Consider the following 18,256-nt stretch of genomic DNA (forward strand, 5'->3'; position numbering starts at 1 on the left):
ATAATCAAACGGTGCACTGAAAATAATTATCTTTTTGATCAATATTTTGAAAAGGAAAGTTGCCACTCACCATATAGCAGAGATGCTGAGTCGCAGATAGGCACAACAAAAAGACTGTCCCCAATAAAGCAAGCTTTTGGCCTGTAAGGACTTCATCAAAAATAGACAGTAGGCACACGCGCGCGCGCTCACACACACACACACACACACACACACACACACACACACACACACACACACAGCCTCAGGCAACTGTAGTGACACACTGTAGTGTGGCTACAATTGCTGAAAGCTTTGTGACAGTCTTTTTCTTTGTGCCTATCTGTGATTCAGCATCTCCACTACATGGTGAGTGGCAACTTTCCTTATCATAATACTGTTACATTCCATCCTGGATTTTCCATTGTTTGTTTATCTTCTTGATCAGGAAGATAATGCATACCACACTCCAGTGTATTTTGATATGCCAACAAATTACATGGTAGAAGCAAAAGGGAACCAAGAAATCATGAGTGGTGAAAAGCAGCAAATGCCTTTCATGTTTGCTTGCACAGTCAATGGTCACAAACTGCCATCATTTATTGTTTTTAAACACAAGATATTACGCAAGTCTGAGGCATAACCAAAAAGCATTATCGTATGTTCTAATAAACGTGGCTGGTTCACAGAGAAAATAGTATCAGAGTGGATTAAACTTTTATCGCAATGTTGTCGTCGTGCCTTTTTAGGTATGCTGACGGCAAAGAGAAAATTAGTAGTTGCTAGAATGGCCTTTACTACAATTCCAGGAGGGATGATGCCAATTCTACAGCCACTAGATGTTTTCTTAAACAAACTATTTAAGGACGAATGTAAAAATTTGTACACCCAATGCCTAATAAAAGAAGACAGGCAATTAACACCTACAGGATGTGTTAAGTTTGCAAGCTTGTCTCAAGTGAATAAGTGGATTGAACAATCTTGGAAATGTGTCCTGAATAAAACTGTATATCATGCAGTTAAAAAATGCTGTGTTTCTAATGCATTTGATGGCACAGAGGACAATGCTCTCTATGAAGAGAATAATGACACAAAATTGAGTGACTATGATTCAGAATCATCTGAGTAATAATTAAAAACAATATGTACATATTTATGATAGTTCAATAAAATTTGTTTTGTACTTTCACTTTTCATTTCTAAGTCATTTTCTCTGTAGATATGCGATTGTATCCAGCCAGTTAGTGAGACTATGCCACTATGAGTCAGAAGACATGGTGTGCATTTTTTTCATGCATGTTTGTGTGATAGTTATTTACAGCTAATTGTTCTATTATGTGTTGTAAATTTGCATTCTTGTTTGCCACATCATTGGGGTTTCTCTGTAGCACCTGATTATTTAGTCTACCATACGCCTGTGTGAGCCTCTTCATCCAGAAAAAAAGTCCCTCTTGGATGGAGAAAGAGGTTGATGTCCTTAGGAGCCTTAATACTAACATTTAACTGGGCATATAAGAAAATGTGAAAAATCCAAACTGTGCCCAGGTACGCAGTGCAGCAAGCCTCCCCTCTGACATCACCACTCGCAGCCCATCTGTGTGTAGTTTCTAATTACGGCCTCCTATACCCTAGGTGGAACACTTGTGCTGGAAATGATTCTGTGTAGACAAATTATATTGTTTAGAATGTTAAAAAGTGCTCTAATAAAGACCATATCTAGCCTCTAACACAAACAATACAAATCACTGTCTTGAATATGTAGATTGCTATTCACCAAATTTATATCCTTCAAAACTGGTGCGATACTATATCAAACTAAAAATGTAACTTTCTTGGACGAAAATATTACGTTTCATTGAAAGAAAAAACAACTTTGGATGACATTCATATGATATGGAAAGATTGTCGTATGACTTTAACACGAGTTGCGACATAGTCATGGCCTCACTTGCCTTAGTTCCATTCAGAATATTTCAAGGGATATCGTAAATTCTCACTGCTGACAGTAATAGTGACGTAACAGTTATTTTAGGTGTCCAGCAGGGTAAATTTACTTCCATGTAAATTACTACAAATAATTACTACTCCCTGAAAATTTCAAATTTCTGAAATGTGGAGCCACTATATACTTTCTCCATCATATGATGAGCTACATTTATTTTGATTTTTAAATATGGCTTGAAATGAGATATAAAACTGCATTATAACACTGCACAGAAAGTTAGTACAGTCAACAGAGCAATAGCAAGCATTTATAATACGCAAGATCACACACTATGACATCCGACCTTCGTTGATGCAAAATATGATATAACCATCCCATCCAAACACATGCTTGAAAGGCATGGAAACAGGTTCAAATTTACATAAACATACATGACAAATGTATTATATAGATGTATTATGCCTCAATACTGGGAAGCAACATATAACAATGTTTGTGCATCTTTTGGTGAAAGGAAACACATTCGCCCTGTTGCTGCTTTCACATCGACCTTCGTAAGAATGTCCTTGTAGGATGTAGGAAGCTAATTGTAACATAATTGGTTTCTTGAATCTTCTCACTGTTTGTGGTACTGGTACTGAATTTCTATGTCTATTGCATCATCAGTGTTTCAGAATCAACATTTGTTTCACAATCTGTATTTTCTTCCTCACTTTGGAATACCTCAGACATTTGCTCGAACTCTTTCTGCGTACGTGCTCTCTCTCCCAGTCTCCCCTTTTTCACTGGGGACTATGCAAGAGTTACCAAACTACCATTTAGTGCATCTTGAGCAACTTTTGGACTATAGATGTGTCTGACTCATCTGAGGAGCTATGCAGGTTTGTGGTTTACACTTAATTCAATGTAGCTGGGTCAGACATATGCCCTTGTACTGAGTTAATTTTTTTCTACATTATCACATATTTCGTAGTCTGTTATTATGCCACTGATCATACACCCTCCCACAGCAACCACCCACATTTGCATATTACATAGGTTTTTCTTGTATCTATTGTGCTCATCTTCCCAGAATGGATTACAGCAATACATGATCATCTCAAACTCCACCTTTAAGGTAGGTTTGTTTAATTTCAACACACAAAACCTTTTGCAGCACACACTGCTGCCCAACATTTGACAGCTTGATATTGCCTTGTCTACAGTGCTACCTTAATGTACTGTTATAACACCACCTTTTTTACAATAAACATGTTTTTCAGAGCTTTGTGTCACACTGTTGGAGTCTGAATGCAATTTAGTTTGCACAATGCAACACATTGATGTAGATATTAATTTATATCTCCTAATCCCATTGTCACCCAAACTTGATTTTTTACTATGTTGTATAGTGTAACATGAAGAAGCAAATTTATTTCTTGTTTCAATTTTGAAGGTGACTTGCTTTATTATATTCAAGGACAAGGTCACTGACTTTAACTGTGTACATTCTTCGAATATGACAAAATTGCATATCATTGAAAAGCTTGTTTCAAAACCTTTCCAAAATTACCTGGTTCATTGTTCTATCTTTATTACACCAGAAGTTATATCTGCTTTCGTCTGTAGTGTTTATCAAATTTCCAGTACATTTTTAGAGCTTTGAGTGGCCATTACTTTTCTCTTACTTGTGATAAAACTCTGTAATTTGATATTTTCCATTCTCTTGTCATGTGCAATGAACATAACAAATTTTATAAAAATTGAAGACGGTCGGGTTCAAAACTGTACTTTTCCGTGTTGATTTGACATGGAATGATCCAGTTGCTGAGCAGACAAGAGTAAGGATCAGGGGAAAAGATGAAGTAGGACGGTGGAAGTCATACAACATGTGAAGTAAGGAGGGGCCAGGGAAGTACTGAGAGATGGGGAAAACAGTAGACAGGTTGTACTCAGCAGCAGTGTAAAAAGGTGCATGAATTCTCGTAATAACACGAGAGGGACGGGGCAACAGAGAAGAATGAGAGTGAGGGAAAGTGTATAGGTATTGGGAAGAGGAGAATGGTTGTGAGGTGGACAATGACAAGCCATTGGGAAGTTTTCTTGCATATGAGCAGGGGATGGGGGGGGGGGGGGAGAGCTAGTAGGAGAGAGGAGAGGAAGGTATTATGGAGAGGTCGATAAAGGAGTGAAAGCAGGCAACTGTTTATACATCATATTCATTAAACACTGCATTATAATGATCACATAGCTCACAACGGCATAACTGTTTTCACTTGTGGTCCCACCATTGTTCACACAAGATGATCTGAATTTGGTGTTCTGTGGAAAACAAATGTTCAAATGTGGGTGAAATCTTATGGGACTTAACTGCTAAGGTCATCAGTCCCTAAGCTTACACACTACTTAACCTAAATTATCATAAGGACAAACACACAAACCCATGCCCGAGGGAGGACTTGAACCTCCACCGGGATCAGCCACACAGTCCATGACTGCAGCGCCTTAGACCGCTTGGCTAATCCTGCGCAGCTGTGGAAAATAGCCTATGTTGTTTCCTCCATAACATTAACTACAGTTAGATAAAAGACTACAAAGTTTCAACTGAGCTGCTTAAACCTACAATTTTGTCATTAGGAGACTAGGAGAAAAAGAGTTGTCAGAAATGTAATTTTGGATGCTCGTTTAGAATCTTAGACCAAGGGAGGCAGCCTAACAGTTGGTACTGAAATTAATAATGAAATTATGGCAACAGATGCATTATGAAACCCAAGATATTAGCAGTGGCAGAGGAAAATCTGACAGGATCAGGATGAGGGCAAGGGAGCTTGAGAAATGATGTGTGTATATACGAAAGATGGCTAACAGATATTATTGTCAATTCCAACACACAGTATCACTTACCTGTAGTGCAGGATTTTCAGCAAACAATGGGTTTGTGTTAATGATTGCAGCAGCAGTACTTGGGTCAGCAGCAAAAGATTGCAACATTGATTGGGTATAAGGTGCAGACAGCATACTCTGTATAAGCTGAGGATTGTCCATCATCTGCTGCATGACGCTTTGCATTGCTGGGGTGCCTAGGAGAGTAGCCGGACCAGAATCAGCTCCTGTGGCTGGTCTGTTTCCATTTCCTCCTGCTGTGGTCCCAGTAGTTCCTGTTCTAGTTCCTGTGGTTCCTGTTTCACTGCTAGGTGGTGACCACGGATTTGGCAACGGGTCTCTATTTTCCTGACCTTGCTGTGGGTTGTTTCCATCTGTAAACAATTACAAACTTCAAAATTCTGATAGCATAGTTATTGAACTGTGACATTAAATACTGTCATGCTTTATTTACTTGGTAGAACTACTTAGAAGAATAAATAAGCTCAACCACTATCTGATGACGGAGAGCGGAAAAAAGACATTAACTGTAGTATGGTTGCTACAATATTTGAACCTGAACACACACAAAAAAGCAAGATAATATGTAGCACCAATTTCATGATCATGCAATGAAAATCATACACTTTACATTTTTGTATAAAAATTGTTATTATTGTTGTCTGAGACTCATTTCACACAGCTCCATGCTATCCTATCCTGTGCAAGCCTCTTCATCTCCCATTAACTGCTGCAACCTACATCCCTCTGAATCTTCTTAGTGTATTCATCTCTTGGACTTACTCTGTGAATTTTAACCCCACAATTCACTCCAATACTAAATTGGTGATCCTCTGATGTCTCAGAATGTGGCCAACCAACCAATCCCTTCTTGTAGTCAGATTGTGCCACCAGTTTCTTTTCTTCCCAATTCTATGCAGTGCTCCTTATTACATCTACATCTACGTGGATACTCTGGAAATGATATTTAAGTGCCTGGCAGAGGGTTCATCGAGCCACCTTCACAATTCTCTATTATTCCAATCTCGTATAGCAGGCGGAAAGAACAAATGCCTATATCTTTCCGTACGAGCTCTGATTTCCCTTATTTTATCGTGGTGATTATTTCTCCCTACGTAGATCAGTGTCAATAAGATATTTTCACATTCGAAGGAGAAAGTTGGTGATTGGAATTTCCTGAGAAGATTCCGTCGCAATGAAAAACGCCTTTCTTTTAATGATGTCCAGCCCAAATCCTGTACCATTTCTGTGACACTCTCTCCCATATTTCGCAATAATACAAAAAGTTCTGCCCTTCTTTGAACTTTTTCGATGTGCTCTGTCAGTCCTATCTGGTAAGGATCCCACACCGCCCAGCAGTATTCTAAAAAGAGGACGGACAAGTGTAGTGTAGGCAGTCTCCTTAGTAGATCTGTTACATTTTCCAAGTGTCCTGCCAATAAAAAGCAGTCTTTCGTTAGCCTTCAACACAGCATTTTCTGTGAGTTCCTTCCTATTTAAGTTGTTCATAATGGTAATACCCAGGTATTTAGTTGAATTTACGGCTTTTAGATTAGACTGATTTATCGTGTAACCGAAGTTTAGCGAATTCCTTTTAGCACTCATGTGGATTACCTCACACTTTTCGTTATTTAGGGTCAGATGCCAATTTTCGCTCCATTCAGATATCTTTTCTAAACCGTTTTGAAATTTGTTTTGATCTTCTGATGACTTTATTAGTCGGTAAACGACAGTGTAACCTACAAACAACCAAAGATGGCTGCTCAGATTGTATCCCAAATCATTTATATAGATAAGGAACAGCAAAGGGCCTATAACACTGCCTTGGGGAACACCAGAAATCACTTCTGTTTTACTCAATGACATTCTGTCAATTACTATGAACTGTGACCTCTCTGACAGGAAATCACAAATCCAGTCGCATAACTGAGACGATATTCCATACGCACGCAATTTCTCTACAAGCCGCTTGTGTAGTACAGTGTCAAAAGCTTTCTGGAAATCCAGAAATACGAAATCGATCTGAAATCCCTTGCCAATAGCACTCAACACTTCATGTGAATAAAGAGCTAGTTGTGTTTCAAAGGAAAGATGTTTTCTAAACCCATGTTGACTGTGTATCAATAGACAGTTTTCTTCAAGGTAATCAATAATGTTTGAACACAACATATGATCCAAAAATCCTGCTGCATATCGACGTTAACAATATGGGCCTGTAATTTAGTGGGTTACTCCTACTTCCCAGTCTTTGGGTACGGATCTTTCCTCAAGCAAATGGGTGAATATGATTATTACGTATGGAGCTAATGCATCAGCATACTCCGAAAGGAACCTAATTGGTATACAGTCTGGACCAGATTAGTTACATGCTCTACCTATCTCATCAGCATTCTTCTGTAGCACAACATTTCTAAAGCTTTTATTCCCTTCTTGTCTAAACTGTTTATTGACTGTGTTTCACTTCCATACATGGCTACACTCCAACCAATACCTCCAGAAAAGACTTCATCCCACTTAAATCTATATTTGATGTTAACAAATTTCTCTTCTTCAGAAACATTTTTCTTGCCATTGGCAGTCCACATTTTGTATCCTTTCTCCTTCAGCCATCATAAATTATTTTGCTGTCCAAATAGTAAAACTCATCTACAACTTTAATCTACTACTTTAATATTTTGTGTCCTAATCTAATTCCCTCAGCATCACCTGATTTAATTCGACTACATTCCATTGTCCATGTTTTGCTTTTGTTGTCACCAGCAAAACTCAAAGATTTTATTTCTTCTCCCTGAACTTTAATTCCTACTACAAAATTTCTTTGGTTTCCTTTACTTCTTGCTCATTCTACAAATTGAGTAACATCGGGGACAGGCTATAACCCTGTCTCATTCCCTTCTCAGCACTGTTTCCCTTTCATGCTCCTAGACTCTCATTACTGCTAACTGGTTTCTGTAAAAGTTGTAAATAGCCTTTTGCTGCCTGTATTTTACCCCTGCTGCCTTCAGACTTTCAATGAGAGTATTCCAGTCAATATTGTCAAAAGCTTTCTCTAAGTTGACAAATGCTATAAACATAAGTTTGTCTTTCCTTAACTTGTCTTCTAACAAGGGGAGGCCGCCAATTGTGAAATTCAGATTTGATTCATACTGTGCATAATAAAAGCTCATGGCCAGAGGTGTAATGTGGCAAAGCACCAAGATCGACTTCTCAGCCGTTGTCGAGAAAATCGACAGTTAAAAGAAACCGTTGCGGTGAAATACTCTGTACGATTAAAAATTTTCTACAGCGTCGTGGCGCAGCGGTAAGCGCTCGGGTTCATAATCCGAAGGTCGCCGGATCAAATCTCGCGCCATGCAATTTTTTTTTATTATTAGTTTTTTGTAATTTAATGAATTGCTTATTCATGTTGGTGAAGGCGGATCACTCTCCAATTGTACCGCCTCCATTTTTCCGTTTTTTTTTTTTAACAGGGTGTACCAAAGCTCTCCCGTCCACACTGATTTTCGACGATGTAAGTTGCGCTAGGGACTGCATCTACCTTCTTTCGAAGTTAGCAGGCAACTACGCTGTTATGCGGCGGCTCGTTTCGGCCCATTCAACATCTGTCCTTCAAGTGTAATGACTGAGTAACGGAGTTTATATTTCATACCTGCCACAGCAAATTTGTGTTCGTGGGGTCTCTATTCTAATTCGAACGTTTTGACTTACGCTGTACGTATTCGTTTCGGAATATCGTTTCTACGTCTTCCGTTAACTATAAGTGGTTAACATTATGAAGACAATTAATAACATTTGTGAAATACAACTTTGTTTGCGGAAAACATAATGATGTTCGAAGTCGCCAGTTTTTCCACGACGAACGACTTTCAACAACTTATTATACGCATAATTGTTGCAACTGATTGCCGGAAATTTTACAAAAAAAAAAGGTTGCATGGCGCGAGATTCGATCCGGCGACCTTCGGATTACGAACCCGAGCGCTTACCGCTGCGCCACAACACTGTAGAAAATTTTTAATCATAGAGACAATTTCACCGCAACGGTTTCTTTTAACTGTCGATTTTCTCGACAACGGCTGAGAAGTCCATCTTCGTGCTTTGCCACATTACACCTCTGGCCATGAGCTTTTATTATGCGCAGTATGAATCGAATCTGAATTTCACAATTGGCGGCCTCCCCTTGTAAGATAGGCTGCAGTGTCACTATTACAATGCTTGCTCCTACATTTGTCTGGAATCCAAACTGATCTTCCTCAAGGTCAGCTTCTACCAGTTTTTCTGTTGTTTTATAAGGAATTCATGTTAATATTTTGCAACCATGACTTATTAAATTTATAGTTCTGTAATATTCACAACTGTCAGCAACTGCTTGCTTTGGAATTGGAATTATTACATTAGTCTTGAAGTGTGAGGGTATTTCACGTGTCTCATATCTTGTTCACCAGATGGAACAGTTTATCATGACTGGTTCTCTCGCAGCTATCAGTAGTTGTAGTGGAATACTGTCTACTCCCGGGGCATTGTTTCAACTTAGGGCTTTCAGTGATCTGTCAAATTCTTCGCACAGTATCGTATCTCTCATTTCATCTTCATCTATGTCCTCTTCAGTTTCTATAACACTGTCTTCAAGTTCATCTCCTTTGGACTTACCATCTATATACGCCTTTCAGCTTCCCGTTATTTGCCTGTAGTCGATTTTCCATCCAAGCGCATGATATTCATACAGGGCTTCTCTTTTCTCCAAAGGCCTCTTCAGTTTTCCTGAAGGCGGTATCCATATTTCCTCTTGTGATACATGCTTCTAATCCTTTCATTTGTCATCTAACCTTTACTGCTTAGCCATTTTGCACCTCCCATCAATCTCATTTTCTTAGACATTTTTATTCCCTTTCACTTACTTCATTTACTCCATTTTTTTTTTCATCAATTAAATTCAGTATCTCTTGTGCGAGGCCTTAGAACTTGAACGCACCTCGTACATCTTGCTCACCAAATGGTAGAGTTTTGTCAGGACTGGCTCTCCCAAGGCTGTCAGTAGTTCTAATGGAATGTTGTCTACTCCCGGGGCCTTGTTTCAACTTAGGTCTTTCAGTGCTCTGTCAAACTCTTCACGCAATATTGTATCTCCCATTTCATCTTCATCTACATCCTCTTCCATTTCCATAATATTGTCCTCAAGTACATCGCCCATGTATAGACCCTCTATATACTCTTTCCACCTTTCTGCTTTCCCTTCTTTGCTTAGGACTGGTTTTCCACCTGAGCTCTTGATATTCATACAGTGGTTCTTTTTTCTGCAAAGGTCTCTTTAATTTTCCAGTAGGCAGTATCTATCCTACCCCTGGTGATATATGCTTCTACATCCTTGCATTTGTTTTCTAGCCATTTCTGCTTAGCCATTTTTCATTTCCTGCCTATTTCATTTTCGAGACGTTTGTATTCCTTTTCACCTGCTTCATTGACTGATTTTTTTTTTTATTTTCTCCTTTCATCAAGTAAATTCAATCTCTCTTCTTTCACCCAAGGACTTCTACTAGCCCTCGCCTTTACATACTTGATCCTCTGCTGCCTTTAAGAGTCCATCTCTCAAAGCTACCCATTCTTCTTCTACTGAGTTTCTTTCCCCTGCTCTTGTCAATCATTCCCTAACGCTGTTTCTGAAACTCTCTACAGCTTCTGGTTCTTTCAGTTTATACAGGTCCCACCTCCCCCAATTCCCACCTTTCTTCAGTTTCTTCAATTTTAATCTACAGTTCATAACCAATAATGGAAAATCTATGACGGACTGTAACAATATTAGAGAAGGAAAGTTGCTACTCACCGTATAGCAGAGATGCTGAGTCGCGATAGGCATCCCCACTGCCTCCAAACCACCCCATTAACTTTGTAGAATTTCTTAATCTTGAACCTTGCCTCACCATCATTCCCCAAAACCCCTTAACTTGCAAACTAACCTTACATCTTCAGAAATGACCGCAGTCCACCATCTAAAAACTGATCCCGACCTTATAATCCTACCTGTAGACAAAGGCTCCAGAACCATTGTTTTGAACCGCAAGGATTACCTGGCGGAAGGACTCTGCCAGCTGTCAGATACTTACACCTACGAACCTTCCCACAGTGACCCCATTCCAGTAATCCAGCAGGATCTCTAGTCACTACTCAAATCCTTAGGTCCATCCCAGAACCTCTCTCCAGAGTCCATCTCTCTACTTACCCCTGCCACTCCCTGCACTCCCACCTTCTACATGCTTCTTAAAGTCCATAAACCCAACCACCCAGGATAACCCATTGTGGGTAGTTACAATGCCCCCACTGAGAGAATATCTGCTCTCGTAGACCAACACCTTCAACTTATTACTCGGAACTTGTCCTCCTACATAAAAGGTACCAACCATTTCCGCCACTGACTCTCCACAGTTCCTTTCCCTTTACCACACCGTGCCCTGCTCGTCACAACTGATGCCAGCTCCCTGTACAGTAACATTTCTAGTGCCCGTGGCCTTACTGCTATTGAACACTACCTTTCTAAATGCCTTATGATTCCAAACCAACAACCTCCTTCCTAGTCGCCATGATCAACTATATCCTCACCTACAATTACTTCTCCTTTGAAGGCATTACCTACAAACATATCCGGGGTGTGGCTATGGGCACCCACATGGGACCATCCTATGCCAACATACTCATGGGCCATCTAGAGGAATCCTTATTAAAAACCCAGAAGCCTAAACCCCTCACCTGGTTCAGATTCACTGATGACATCTTTGCTATCTGGATTTAAGGTGAGGACACCCTATCCACATTCCTCCAGAACCTCAACTTCTCCCCCATTTACTTTACCTGGTCCTACTCAACCCAACAAGCCACCTTCCTAGATGTTGACCTCCACCTCAGATATGGCTACATCAGCACCTCCGTCCATATCAAAACCTACTAAGCACCAGCAATACCTCCACTTCAACAGCTGCCAGCCATTCCATACCAAGAAGTCCATTCCGTACAGCCTAGCCACCCATGGTCATTGCATCTGCAGAGATAAGCAGTCCCTCTCAAAATATACCGATGGTCTCACTGAAGCCTTCACTGACCGTAATTATCCTCCCAACTTCATACAAAAATAAATCTCTCGTGCCTTATCTTTCAGTTTCCCACCACCTCCAAAAGTACCACAGTCTGGCCACAGAAGACAACACCCGAACTTAAATGGAGGTACTCCGGCCTCTACCAGGACACTGGTCACCGGACTCATTCTAAAAGAACCTGTCGCTAGGCAAACGCCACAGTGGTGCACTGGGTCGAGTAAATGCATCGCCAAGGGCACTGCCGAACGATAAACCACACTCCCATAATCAAGGAGGGATTGAACAAGGGCTCTGTAGAGCTGCAGCAGTGTAGAGTGATCTGCACCCCAGTAGATGTTGCTCAGTTAGTGGAGAGCATTCAAGTGCTGCCAGCATTTCTGCTTAAGGTGACGAAGGTGAGGTAGCCAAGTCAATTGGGCATCAAAAACCAGTCCTAAGAATCGATATGCTTCCACTACAGTGAGTGGATCATCAGTAAGATAAAGTTCTGGTTCCGGATGAACAGTATGACGTCTACAGAAGTGCATGACACACGACTTTGCGGCTGATAACTGGAAGCTGTGTGCTAGTGCCCATGACTCTGCCTTGTGAATGGCTACCTGTAGGGGACACTCAGCAACACCAGTACTGGAGGAGCAGTAAGGAAGTCATCCACATACGGAGAAGGCAAGATAGATGGCCCTACAGCTGCCACTAGACCATTAATGGCCACTAAAAATAGACACACACTCGATACGGAGCCCTGTGGGACTCCATTCTCCTGGATATGGATGAAACTATGGGAGGCACCAACTTGGACAAGAAAAGTTCAAAGCAACAGGAAATTTTGAATAAAAATTAGGAGCGGGCCTTGGAGACCCCACTTGTAGAATGTAGCAAGGATATGATGTCGCCAGGTCGTGTCATATGCTTTCCGTAAATCAAAAAAGACAACAACCAGGTGTTGGCGTCTGGAAAAGGCTGTGCAGATGGCAGACTCAAGGGACACAAGATTATCAGTGGTAGAGCGACTGTGGCGGAAGCTGCCCTGACATGGAGCCAGTAGGCCATTGACTCCAGGACCTGATCCAACCGCCGACACACCATACATTTCAGCAGCTTACAAAGACCAATGGTGAGGCTGATGGGCCAATAGCTATCCACATCAAGCTGGTTTTTATTGCAATGGAAAGATGCCATCAAACCAGATCTTGTTGAAGAAGACGAGGAGATGTCGCTTGTAGTCAGATGGGAGATGTTTAATCATCTGACTGTGGATCCGATCTGGCCTAGGAGATGTGTCAGGGCAATGTGCCAGGGCACTGAGGAGCACCCACTCTGTACATGGGGTGTTATTGGATTCACTGTGGCATGTAGTGAACGAAATCACTTTCCCTTCCAGCCGTCATGTGAGAATGCGAAAGGCCGGGGGTAATTCTCTGGCGCAGAGGCTCGAACATAGTACTCAGCAAAGTGCTCGGCAATTGCGTTTTCATCGGTAGATAACACGCCATTTATGTTAACACCAGGAACACCTCTTGGGGTCTGGTATCCGAAAACACATTTGATCTTTGCCCAGACTTGGGAAGGTGACGTTTGGCACCCAACGGTCGAGACGTATCTCTCCCAACATTCCTGCTTCCGTCGTTTGATAAGATGGCAAACGCAAGCATGGAGCCATTTAAAGGCTATGAGGTGCTCCAGGGAAGGGTGCTGCTTATGCCGCTGTTGTAGTCACCTGCTCAACCATCACATCGATGTTACCGTGCGGAGGCAATTCAACGGTGACAGCAGAGGTGGAAGTTTCCCAGTTCGCCTTGTTTATCTGGGCAGGCGTATGTGGGCCTGACACCAGGGCAGAGACAGGAAGATGGGGAAGTGGTCACTACCACACAGGTCGTCATGTGCTCTCCAGCGGATGATGGGAGAAGGCCACGACTGCAAACTGAGAGATCAATGGCCAAATATGTGCCACACTGAAATGTGGGGGCCACCTTTATTAAAGAGGCAGAGGTCGAGTTGTGACAGTACATTTTCGACATCTCTACCTCAGCCAGTAAGCACGGTGCCACCCCACAAGGGGTTATGAGCATTAAAATCTCCCAAATGTAGAAAAGGTTTAGGGAGTTCATCAATCAGTGCAGCCAATGCGCTCAGGGGTACTGCACCATCTGGAGGAAGATATACATTGCAGACAGTTATTTCCTGTGTCGTCCTTATCCTGATAGCCACAGTTTCAAGAGGGATTTGAAGGGGCACAGGTACACTGCACAGTGAGTTCAGGATACAGATGCAAACCACACCTGACATTCGATTATAGTCACTACGGTTCCTGTAATATCCCTTATAGCTGCGGAGGGCAGGGTTCTGCATTGCCAGGAACCAGGTTTCCTGGAGGGCAATGCAGAAAGCAGCTGTTACGCTTAACAGTTGTCGTAGCTCAGTCAGGCGGTGGAATAAACCACTGCAATTCCACTGAAGGATGACGTGATCGGAAGGCTAGGAAGGCATGGAACATTCAATGAGGCAGTTTACGCCTCAGGGTCACCTGCTGCCACCGATTTGTTTCCTGAGCAGTCTGTATCCATGGTGTCTGGGGGTCTGATGAAATCTAGGTCCTCGGCGGACGCCAGAATCTCCACCTCATCCTCAGAAGGAAAGCTTGTAGATAGTGGTGGTGTGGGTGCCATCATTAGCCCCTTGGTCTTGGGGGTCTTCTTTTTGGATTTCTCTCACTGCTCCTTGGGTTTCTCTGGCTGGGACGGCTTGGCTGATTCTGTCTGCAGGACTGACTATGATCGTGAAGCCCTATGACCAGCTACTTTTGGGCACTTCAGCCACTGGTGGGAGTATCTTTCCCAATAGCAGAAAACTGGGAAGGGAGTGACCCAAGGGACCCCTTCCTAACGATAGGTGCCGAAGAAGACTTGCACTTCTCTGGCTGAGAAGTGGGGACTTAAGTCCCCAATGGTTGGGGGAGGGGGGGGGGGGGAGGGAGGCAGTGCTCCCGAGGTAGGTGGTGCGGGAGCAACAGGGAGGGAAGTGCCCCCGGCCATCAAAGGGGCAGGAGTAATCTTCCGGCTCGAAGAGCCGACCTGAATTCGCGGAACAGATGGGGCTACAACTGTTCTCGTAGTGGCAGGGTGGGAGGAGGTCATAGCCACAGGATGCAGACACTCAAATTTCCTCTTAGCCTCAGTGTAGGTCAGTCAGTCCAGGGTCTTGTATTCCATGATTTTTCTTTCACGCTGTAAAATCCTGCATTGCACTGTGACTTAGTACGCTCAGAGACTGCTGGTGTTTCATCACCAGCAAGTGATGACATGGTATGCTTCATCGCGCGTCATCCACCTTGATGCTACCCACTCTAACCAGGGCCTTCCCCCCGGGCACCACCCAGCCACAGCAAAGACCATCTTGCAAGATGGCCATTGCCAGGAGTCCCGATGACCCAGGGTGACAGGCATCTACTCCTTGGCAGACGTGGGGAGTTAGTGGTGCAGGCATCAGCATAGCGATCCCTGTGTTCTCAGGGGGCTACAACCAACAGGGTACATGGCAGCCCCACCACAACAGACTGGCTACCATTCTGGACATCAGGTGGAATCAAGTCCATGGTCATTGTCAGCGCAGAAAGCAACACTGCATAGTGCATGAAGGAAAACACACCCAGGAAGGCGTCCTCACCCAAGAGATGGCGAATGAGCGGGACTGCAATGCGACAACGAGAAAGTGGGCTATAGATCTCAAGGTACGATTGACACAATGCACCATGTAAGGCGCCCTTCCCCAATTGGCTCACCCTTCTGAAAAATTTTGAAGAATGGAGGTCAAACCCTACAGGGGACCATCACATAAAGGTCAGAACATGTGAGACTCCTTTTAGTCACCTCTTACGACAGATAGGAATACCTTGGGCCTACTCTTACCCCCTGCGGGTCCGGGGGTACTCAGCCGTCCACCAAACCTACACAATATACTCGTCCATCCTTACACAACCCCTGCTCCCAATTCATTACCTCATGGCTGTAATAGACCTATAATATGCAAAACCTGTCCCATACATCCTCCTACCACCACCTACTCCAGTCTGGTCTCTAACATCACCTATCCCATCAAAAGCAGGGCTACCTGTGAAACCAGTGATGTTATTTACAAGCTGAGCTGCAACCACTGTGCTGCATTCTATGTAGGCATGAGAACCAACAAGCTATCTGTCCGGATGAATGGCCACCGACAAACTGTGGCCAAAAAACAAGTGGACCACCCTGTTGCTGAACATGGTGCCAAACATGATATCCCTCATCTCAATGACTGCTTCACAGCCTATGCCATATGGATCCGTCCCACCAACACCAGCTTTTCTGAATTGCACAGGTGGGAACTTTCACCTGCAATACATCCTATGTTCTCATAACCCTCCTGGCCTCAACATTTATTAGTCACTGTCCTCAGCCATCCAGCCCCCTCCCTGGTCCCATTCCAGCACTACACAGCCATCATTTCACCGCCACACCCAGTCTTTTAATTTCCTTTTCATTTCTCTCCTTTCCACTACTTACCCCCCCCCCCCCCCCCACCTTCTCTCCTGCCCTCCTTCTAAACTACAGAACTTCACTGTCTGCCATCCCCACCATATTATCCCTCCCCCTCCCCTCTCCAGCCTCCTCCTTACCCCCACCCAGTCGTCACTCCCATCATGCACTGGTGCTGCTGCTCACAGTGTGGTTTCAGTTGTCTAAGACTGCAAGCGTGTGTGCAAGTTGTGTGTGTGTGTGTGTGTGTGTGTGTGTGTGTGTGTGTGTGTGTGTGTGTGTACGCGCATGTGTGTATTGCTGATCAAGGTCTTAATGGCCGAAAGCTATAATTGTGTGAATCTTTTTGTTGTATCTATCGTGACTCAGCATCTTCACTATATGGTGAGTATTAACTTTCCTTCCCTAATATTGATTCATAACCAACAGATTGCGGCCAGAGTCCTCATCTGCTCCTGAAAACGTCTTACAATTTAAAACCTGGTTCCTCAATTTCTGTCTTACCATTACATAATTATCTGAAACCTTGCAGTGTCTCCAGGGCTCTTCCACGTATACAACCTTCTTTCGTGAGTCTTAAACCAAGTGTTAGTTATGATTAGGTTATGCTCTGTGTAAAATTCTACCAGGTGGCTTCCTCTTTCATTCCTTACCCCCATTCCATATTCACCTACTACTTTTCCTTCTCTTCCTTTTCCTACTATCAAATTCCAGTCCCCCACGACTACTAAATTTTCGTCTCCCTCAACTATCTGAATAATTTCTTTTATCGCATCATACATTTCTTCAATCTCTTCATCATCTGCGGAGCTAGTTGGCATATAAACTTTTACAATAATGCATTCACTACGCTGTTCATAGTAGCTTATCCACATTCCTATTTTTTATTCATTGTTAAACTAACTCCTGCATTACCCCTATCTGATTTTGTATTTATAACCCCGTATTTATAACCCTAATCAGAAGTCTTGTTCCTCCTGCCATCGAACTTCACCAATTCCCACTATATCTAACTGTAACCTACCCCTTTCCCTTTCTAAATTTTCTAACCTACCTGCCCGATTAAGGGATCTGACATTCCACACTCTGATCCTTAAACTCCAGTTTGCTTTTCCTGATAACAACTTCATATGGTCACAAAATACAGCATGATACCTATATACTGGTATTCAACATCATACTAATACAGAGTTTAATGTTATACAATGCTCAAAATGTAAATGAAAAGTTACTCCAAGTAGGTACTACCCCTTTCACAGGAGATGAAATGAGCAGAAAAAGTTAAAAGAAGAAAAGAAACTGATATCATAATGCATACCTCAGAAAATGGTATTTGCCACGCAAAGAAAATTTATTTTGGTGTTGTTTACTGTTACTGCTCTACATACCCTTGCTTCACTAACTGTATTATAAATTTTTGTACCAAATGAAAATTCAATCATGAAAACTAACAAATTATGAGACAGAATTGCTATCCGTGTTTTACCTTCAGGAGACAAAATATTCAGTAGTGTCAGAAGACATGTACAAACATAAAAGTGATAACACTATCCTAGCTTTCAAAACTATTAGATCCTTTCTCCCTGAGGAGAGAGTGATAGGTCAGGGAAGGCTGAAAAGAAAAGCAGGTCACTCAGACCTCAGGACGATAGGGACCAAGCAAAACATGGGTGGGTAACGAGGTAGCATCCGTTTGATACTGAAAAATCTGCTACTTTTTTTACACATCCACAGAACCATATAAAAAATAATTATAGTCCACAAAAGACGCCGCGCCCACAAAAGACGCCGCGCCCACAAAAGTCAACATCCATATACCAGCAAATACTTGCTGATACGTTAATAAGTTCAAGCTAGTGGAAAAGTGTGGG

At 42.5% G+C, this 18,256-nt stretch overlaps 1 protein-coding gene across 1 annotated transcript in view; it reads right to left on the reverse strand.

Annotated features, from left to right (window-relative positions):
- The window catches only part of LOC126095291 (ubiquilin-1), a 105,154-nt gene that overhangs the window by 60,924 nt on the left and 25,974 nt on the right, over positions 1–18,256 (reverse strand). Inside the window, exon 6 of the mRNA XM_049910073.1 lies at positions 4,808–5,160. Coding sequence (XP_049766030.1) covers positions 4,808–5,160 — 353 coding nt within the window. The remainder of the gene's footprint in view (positions 1–4,807; positions 5,161–18,256) is intronic.

The sequence above is a fragment of the Schistocerca cancellata genome, chromosome 8 (assembly GCF_023864275.1).
Source record: "Schistocerca cancellata isolate TAMUIC-IGC-003103 chromosome 8, iqSchCanc2.1, whole genome shotgun sequence".
Classification (NCBI taxonomy): Eukaryota; Metazoa; Arthropoda; class Insecta; order Orthoptera; family Acrididae; genus Schistocerca; species Schistocerca cancellata.